The following is a 9,261-nucleotide window of genomic DNA, read 5'->3' as shown; positions in this document are numbered from 1 at the left end:
TTTATGGTTTGAGATCGATCAACATTTCATTTTTAAACTTCAAAGTTTAAGGAAGGATTAAAGGTAGAAGCTTTTTTAGTCTTTTTTTAGAAGAAAAAGCTTTTTTAGTCTTAATCACCTAATACCATAACAAACTCATATATGCACCAAATGGAATCACATAACTATGATTAAACATCCAATATCCAACCAGTATCATCAATTAACAATAACATAAATTTGTGCAAATAAGTTTCACTCCGAGAAGAATATACTTATCAAAATCATTATTTTCAAGAACAAAACTCGTCAAGAAAAGTTTTCAAACAAAGATTCCATCTAACCACAAATAATTAAATTTTGTGCTCATAAACTTGTTTCCCTAACTGTTTGTTCCAAGGTACTGTCTAAGTTTTAGTAGAATAAATTGTTGAGTTTTTCATTCAAAATTCATTTTAAGGTAAAAATGAAATAAAATTGACTAAATATGTTTCATAAATTAAAAGTAATTTTTAATTGCACTTTTAATCCTTTATTTTTTAATTTCCCATATTTTGTCTCATTGTTTTTCTTTAAATTTGATTCTTTTACATTATACAATTTTGATTCATCTATTAATTTGACACCCAAATTTAAATAGATTCTAAAGTGATCCTTTAATGCACTATAGCTCCAGCACATTTATGCTAATGTGACCCTCTATTGCACTATTACATTATCATTATGGTTACATATTAGATGTTAAATTAATAAATAATTTAAAATTACACCATTAAAATAGTATTTTGATCAAATTTTGAATTTTTATTTCCAAAAAATAAGGAAATTAAATTGTAATTAAGTCTAAAATTAATTTATGTGTTTTGGCTATTTTGGAAAACTCATTTATTTCTTAAATGTTAAAAAACATAACTTAATTTGAATTTTAATTTTTTACTAGTATTTAGAAAAGAATTATTTAAATTAGACTTTAAAATACTCCTCGTAAAGAAAATTGTATGACGGGATGGTTTTGAAAATAACAACCGAATTTTACTTTTTAAATTTTAGTTTTAGTTCTTTCTTTAATTTTTAGTTTCAATAAACTCATTTTAAAAGTTTCTTTATCAAAATAAAATTAGTTTATAATTATTTTTGTGTAATAATGATGGTAATAACACAATAGTAAGATTAGGCTTAGATAAGAGTTACCTGTCAATTGCAAAAAAATCCGTGCCCATTACCCACCATTACCTTGGTATCCGTTTGAAAAATACCCGTGAATTTTTATGATACTCATGGATATTTCAAATTTTAAAAAAATAAATATTTTTATATAAAAAAAGTGAATTCCAACTTCAAGTAAAATTAGTAAATTAAAAATCAAGAAAAAAACATTAATACAATAAAATTAAACATAAAATAAGTATCTCTTAGACATAAATGAACATAAGTCCAAAGTACAGCTAAAATTACAATATGTTAAAGCATAACTTAAAAAAAAACATAACTACAAAGAAATTGAAAATTCATAATATATATTATCAAAAGAAAGAACCTTGATTTCTAAATCTAATTTTAATATTGTTTCACTCTTACGTTCATGCTCACCCTTATATGCATAATGGGTTGCGGGTATAAATACTATGATATCCATATCTTATTCATTAATGAGTGAGTAAAAAAATATCCGTACTCGTAAATAACAAATACTTATTTAAAGTATCCACCATTTACCTACGACAAATTTTATCTGCAGATATTGTATGGATGTTTTTATCATCCCTATGGTGATGATGTTTGCTTTTTTAAAACTAAAAACTAAATTCCCATTTTTTTGTTTTAAATATAAATTAAAAATTATTTCAACTCAATTTTTGTAAAACATATTTTCTTTTCAGAATTAATTTTGAAAAAAAAACACTTAAATATCCCAAATGAAATGAGTGTTTTACTTTTTTTATTCAAGATATTGATAGCAATTTTTTTAAACAAGAACATTTTTATGAGTTATTATCATTTTTATTTAGCCATATGTCTTGTCATCATAATCTCATATATTGAATTTTTTTATTCCTTTCCAGTATATTTATTAATTTTAATAACTAGATAAAAAAATTCTTTCTCAATCAAATACATTCTATTCTTTTGTATTATTATTTTATCTTTATACATACCTACGATTATTTCTATCGACAAATATTAGTTAGAAATTTATTAATTTTTGTTAATAAAATATTTGAATTTGCGAATTTTCTCTTCTCTTTTTCATTTTTGTTATCCATAAAACAAATTAAACATGTTAAAAAAAATTATAAGAGTCACACATCCTCTCTTCTTCATTTATCACCAAATTATTTCTTTTCTTCATTTAGTACTAAACCAACTTTATATTTGCTAGCTATGCTTTTCTTGTCAGTTTATTCTTTTCAATCTATTTTTTTTAAATTAAATTCAGTATTAATTATAAAAAGAAATTAACTATCTAATAATTAAAAATAATTTTATATCACAATGTAAATTATTTACCTGAAATTTAAACTATAACTAAAATCTTAAAAAAATTATTTATTAAAATAAATGCTAATATAATTTATGTATTTAAAAATATATATTTATTATAAATTTACTTATATATAAAAATGAATATTTATATACAACAATTAAAATAGTACTAGATTCCGCGATATAAATTACTGTAAACATCAACAAAACTTAACAGGTACTTTAACATCAATTACATGTGGAAAAAAAAAAAATATATATATATATATATATATTCAGAAAAAATGAATTGACGTGTATGGATTAGATAGCCTTTCATTTTCATCCCAATGAAACGACGCAACCTTTCACTTACAGTTGTATTTTCCCACCTTTCAATATAAGTACCTCACTTACCATACTTGACTAATCGTATTACTCTGAACTGAAGCAAAATTGAGATGGCAACATTCAAAGACGAAAAAGAAGAAGAAGAAGCTCCCATGCACGTAGACATCTTAGAGGCCATATTCTCACACGTGCCACTCATCCACCTCGTGCCAGCCTCTCACGTGTCGAATTCCTGGAAGCGTGCGGTCTCCACCTCCCTCCGCCACGTCAAGCCCGCCAAGCCCTGGCTCACCGTGCACACCCAGAGCCCCCGTGCCCCGCACGTGACCACCACCTACGCCTACGACCCGCGCTCGCGAGAATGGTTCCAAATCCACGCGCCGAGTCCCAACCACACCACCGCCCTCCGCTCGTCGCACTCCACGCTCCTCTACACGCTCTCCCCCAGAGAATTCACCTTCTCTCTCGACCCTCTCAAGCTCGCCTGGCACCACGCCCGCCCACCGCGCGTGTGGCGCACCGACCCCACCGTCGCGCGCGTGGGAACCAAAATCATCCTCGCCGGCGGCGCGTGTGACTTCGAGGACGATCCCCTTGCGGTGGAGGCGTACGACACGGAGTCACACGCCTGGCTCCGGTGCGAGCCCATGCCGGGGATTCTCAAAGGCTCAACCGCCTCCACGTGGCTCACCGTCGCCGTCGCCGGAGACAAGATGCACGTGACGGAGAAAAACTCCGGCGTGACGTGCTCGTTCGACTGCGGCACGATGACGTGGCAGGGACCGTTCAACTTACGTCCTGATCAGAGCGTTTTCCACTGCGTAACGGGAACGATACGCGGTCGTTTAATGGTGGCGGGTTTAGTGGGGGACGCGGAGAACGTGAAGGAGGTTAAGTTGTGGGAAGTGAAAGGAGGGTTAGGGTTAGGGTTAGGGTTTGAGGAAATAGGAGCGGTTCCGAAGGAGATGGTGGTGAAGTTAGTAATGGGTGAAGGGGATTGTTGCTGTTGTTGGGGTGTGGCGGGGTCCATTGAGGTGAATTGGATTGGGGATTATGTGTATTTTCAGAACCGGATGGAACCGGAGGAGATGGTAGTGTGTGAGGTTGTGAATGGAAGGTGCGAGTGGGGGAGCGTGAGGAATGTGACGGTGAATGATGTGAGTCGCATGGGGAGAATGGTGTTTTCTGGTGGCCATGTGGGGCTTGAGGATTTGAAGAGGGCGGTTAAGGATAATTGTATGTTTGTGGAGAAAAAGTAACCAGAGTTTTATTTTTTTAAGGAAGATGATGAGGAACATTTTCATGCTTTCTCAAGCACCCAGAAGAGATGTTATGATCAAGCAAACTCTAAATCAAACGCAATCTGAGTTTTCATACTTTAATGGAATATTTAACAAGTATATATATTTTATCTCATTTTGTTTTGTGTAATTGAAAGTTATATGAAACTTTTTATTGAATCAATTTATTTTGATATACGGAGTATTAATCTCTCTTTAGGTCAATTCATTTTTTTTTTTTATAAAGTTAGGTCAACTCTTTTTGAAGTTTAGTATTATTGTGAAGGTTTATTTTCAAATACGATACGGAAGCTGAGAATCAAACACCCGATTTTAATAAAGCACAACCCAATTGCTTAGATAACTGTGATTATGACATTTGGTATTATATTTATCTCGTTTCAAATAGATAAATGAGGGTTCCAATTTACTATTTGTCAAATGCTATACTCCATTTTATTCTATTCGACCAATTCCTTCAAGTTTTTTTTTTCTTTACCAATTCCTTTAAGTTATGTTTCGATTTTTTGTTTTGTTTCTAGTAGCTCTCCTAATGTGATTCATGTGGTGAAACTTGTCTAGTACTTCACTAATGGCGAAATTCAATCCAACTACTCACTATATATATACGGTAAGGGTTATGAATATGAGGATAATGATTTGATAAAGGGGTTTGCTATTTTCGGTTTGTTTGTAGTAGTTCACGAACATGATGTAAATGTGATATTGCGATTCATCTCTTTAGGTTAGGCGTGCCGAAGATTGAAGGTTTGAACCTACTTAATAACATTTAAAGTAATTTTTACATTTTTCAAATTTGACGTGAATTTAGCAACGTGTTAAACGGATCTAATCAAACTCTTGATCGGTGCTTCATTTAATGGCCAAATTCAATCCTACAAGCACAATTTATATACAAGATTTTAATGTAATTTGATTCTCTTATTTTCCAAAGTTAGTAATTTAGGTCTCTTTAATTTAAAATATAAATATCTAAATTTTATATCTTTAAAATCTGTTATTTTGAAATAAAAATATTTAGTCCTGTGATTATGTTCCTTCTAAAACATGAACCGGTAAAAGATTAATATGATGTGATTTAAATTTAATTATGTGAGATAAGATTATTTATTTAATTAATATTAATTTCTTAATATTTAATGTTTTTAACTTGACAGAAGAGCAAAAATTAATTTACTGAAAAAGTAAAATCTTTATTTTAAGATAGGAGATCAAAATTATAAACTTTAAAAAATATAAATAATAAATATATTTTTTAAAATAAAAAAAATTATGAATTAATAAAAAAAAATTAAAATTACATTTAAGTCTATCTAAAAGTGTGTAAATTCTTAAATTAGTCTTTACGAGATATACAAAAGAACGAATAGCTATTTATGAGTGCAATAAAAAATAATGAAAAAACGTGATGTAAAAACCCATGAATAAAAAACATGATTTAGCTAGTCCCCTTAAGATAATGTTTTTAATGATATTTGAATTTTTGTTACGGGATGTGAAGGAATAATGCAAACATTTTCTTTTCTTCTTTCTCCTCTCCCCCATTCTCTTTCATTCTACTCTATTTATCTTTTGCCCTTTATAGTTTTATGCTTTTATTTGTATTGTTTTTTTCTTTAATTTAAATAATTTTTAAATTTAGTTTTTTCTTCTAAATTTTTAATTTTATCCTCACTAATTTATTTAATTTTTTATTCTTTTATTCAATTTAAAAAATCTTTTACCTATTTTAATATTACTAGTTTATTATGAGAGACTAGACTTTAGATGCAATATTTTATTTCTTTGTTATTACGAGACTTGAGATTCTATTTTTTTATTTTGTTTAATGTTAAACTATTTATTTTAATAAATTATTATATTATGTATTTTTTTATTTAAAATATTTGGTCATTAAATAAAAGTTTATAAAAAATAAAATTATAAAGAGAAAACATTTTTTTGTTTGTTTTGAAATAATATTATTAATAAAATATTTAAATGTTAAAATTTAATTTTGAACAATATAAGTTAATTTTATTTAATTCTACTTTTTTCAAAAGAAAAAGGAAAATTTTGATTTAAACACTATTAGTTCATTAAAAAATTGATTTTAAACAATGAGTTGAATCACCAAATTTTTATCAATCTTTTATAATACAAAATTTTAAAAATTATCGTCCTACTTTTTAACATTATAAGTTTATTGTAAATAAATTCAAATATTACGAATAGTAAATATATTTATTTACATAATTTATTTATCGATTAACTTAATAGTTAATTTTATGAAATATTTTAAATTAAATTAATTAACTTATAAGTTTTCAGCTTTTTATTTTTAGCTTATAGCTTTTAAGGTTATGTTTGATTTAAACTTTAAAGGATAAAAATATAGATAATAAAAATAAAAGAGAAATTTTTGAATTAAAGTAAAATATATAAGGTATGAGTCCCACATCATGAAAAATACAAATCTTTTCTTTTATTTCTCTTCTTCCATCCTAAATCAAACACAACTTAAACTTTTTGCTAGCTTATAAACTAATTTAATATTACTCTAATATACATTAATTTTTACAAAACAAAATATTTTTAAACATGGGATCTCTTTCAACGAAGTAATTAGTTTTACTGTAAACATAAATTAATTTTATCAAACATAATCTTTTAAAACATGGGATCTACTGAGCAATTCTCTCTTGCAGCATTTGTTTCAGCCAACCACCAAAATTACGCAGTGATGGACATCTATTGAAATTGGCAAATGCATGTATCAACTTCTCTCTGTCCAAGGTTGGTTTAACATATTTTATAGTCTAAATCAATTTTTGAGGTGAGTCTTATTTTTTATTCATGACTTAAGTGTTTTTTTATATATAAAAAATAACAATAGTTTGATGATACAATATAGTGATATACGGGTAAAATATAATTTTTATTCTTTTTAAATTGAATTTATACTTATATTTCAAACATTTATGTAATACAATACTGATAAAATAGAATATAAAGCTTAACTCGGATTCGCTTAAAAAAAAGCTTGAATCGGATTTAAATTCTAAACACTTATATTTTATCCGCATTGACTTAACAATTGTCCTTTTTTAAAAAATTGAATTTAAACTTATATTTTATCCTTAGTAATAGTGTAGAATTTCACTGTTCTCATTAAAATATTTTTTAATAAAAGCGAACCAATAATTTGATAATTACAAAATAATGATTAATTTTTAAAAGCTAGCTACTAGTTCAATTAATTAAATAACGATTAACGAATAGTGTTCACGAGTCAAAATCAAGAGAGGTTTATTCAACCTCCAACATTAAAGAATGAAAAAGAAAATCAGATATCTACATGAATGCAGCAACAAATTTATTTAGAGGACAATTGTGGATCCTGGTCCCCTTCAGAATACACTTATTATAATACATAAAATATTAATTTTATGCAACAAATTTTGTAATTTAAGAGAAATAAAAACTAAAAAGAGAAGAAAGGAAGAAATATCAGATAAAACAAATCATGTAATGTAGAGAGGTTGAAATAAAAATAAATTATAAAAAAGTATTGTAAAACTTTACTACTATATATATATATGTATTGTTACTCATCGACAAATTTCTAAGCATATACCAAAAAGAGGTATAAACACTATTAGAAAATATACTTTCAACATCGGTTATTTAGAACATTTTATATCGGTTTTAAAATCGATGTTGAAAGTGACGATGTTGAATGTATGAATGTTAACATCAATTTTGGAGAACCGATGTTAAAATACATATGACAACATCGATTCTCTAAATAACCGATGTTAAACACAATGAACAACAGCAAAAAAAGTGTACGCATGATTAACATTGACATCGGTTTTCCAGTAAAACCGATGTTAATATGTTAGTTTAACATCGGTTTTCGAGAAAAACCGATGTTAATATATACCCTTAACATCGGTTTTTTTAGAAAACCGATGTCAACGTTGATGATGCATACACTTATTTGGTGTAGTTCTTTGTGTATAACATCGGTTAATTATAAATAACCGATGTTAATATTCAAATATTCACATCGATTAATTATAATTAACCGATGTTAATGTACACTAGTTGACATCGGTTATCTACAGATAACCGATGTTAAAATACAAACGCCGACATCGGTTATTCCCCAAAAACCGATGTTAATATACAAACGTTAACATCGGTTTTGTATTATAATCGATGTTGGTTATGATATTAACATCGGTTTTTGTTAATAACCAATGTTGTTTTTAAATATTTTTTTATATACACTTTCTGTTTTTACAGTAAACCCAAAATTGTACCTGTCAAATGCAATTTCAGGAGGCCCAATTCACAGCAAAGAAACATTTTATTCTGCTTTCAAGCAGTTTTAATGATAATAAACATGAAATAGCAGATTTATATATTATAAAGAACAATCAACAAATGAATTCAATGTTCATGTTACATAGAAAATGTAAAAAATGTTAAAAAATTTCCCTAAATCCTAGGCCTGATCTTTAACTCGGAGATAAAACTATGCCCACTGGATCCGTAATGCTTTTAATCTCTCAGGCTCCAATGGTCTAGGGTCGTTAAAATACTGCATGATTAAATAAATATATTAAGTTAATAATGTAATACAAATTATAAATAAATCGATTTTGTTTGAAATAAACTTACCGCTTCCCAATTATTTCTAAAACTTCCTAAAGTGATGGTGGACATCCAGTGCATGACATAGTAGCCGCACTCAGTAGTTCCTTTTTGTGTATTACACTAAATACATAATGAAATTTGACTATTAATTAAACAACTAGTGTACAGACACATAAAGAAATATATATAAGTGGAAGTTTTATGTAAATGACGTACCTTGACGGCAATCCACCTAGCAGGAGCCTTTGATTTAGGCTGTGGAGCATCATCAAGACCCTTGATAGCACTGTTCCATATGAGTAACAGTTAAAAACTGTTGTTGTACGTTGAGGTATTACAATGCAAATGTATTGAAAAGAACACTAACCTATTAATAATCTCCTTAAGGTAGTTGTCTGGCCTGTTATGCAATGAACAAAACCAGACAACTAAGTGTTCCTTGGGCAGGATGACTACCATCTGCCAATGTCCGCTGCAGTGGAACCTAAAATGGGTTAGTACATTAGTAAACATTAATTAAATT

General features: G+C 28.5%; 1 protein-coding gene across 1 annotated transcript; it reads left to right on the top strand.

Annotated features, from left to right (window-relative positions):
* The first annotated feature begins 2,789 nt into the window (after positions 1–2,789).
* Positions 2,790–4,269, top strand: LOC114423129 (F-box/kelch-repeat protein At1g23390). Its single transcript, XM_028389755.1, has one exon. It carries the CDS (start codon positions 2,904–2,906, stop codon positions 4,050–4,052), a length of 1,149 nt encoding a protein of 382 aa, XP_028245556.1. The 5' UTR covers positions 2,790–2,903; the 3' UTR covers positions 4,053–4,269.
* The last annotated feature ends 4,992 nt before the right edge of the window (positions 4,270–9,261 follow it).

Source organism: Glycine soja, chromosome 8, assembly GCF_004193775.1.
Source record: "Glycine soja cultivar W05 chromosome 8, ASM419377v2, whole genome shotgun sequence".
NCBI classification, from domain to species: domain Eukaryota; kingdom Viridiplantae; phylum Streptophyta; class Magnoliopsida; order Fabales; family Fabaceae; genus Glycine; species Glycine soja.
The sequence above is the reverse complement of the archived record's forward strand: the minus strand, read 5'-3'. Positions and strand labels throughout refer to the sequence as shown.

Excerpts from the sequence above, each read along its gene's own strand:
- LOC114423129 (XM_028389755.1), top strand. The coding sequence starts at position 2,904 with ATGGCAACATTCAAAGACGAAAAAGAAGAAGAAGAAGCTCCCATGCAC.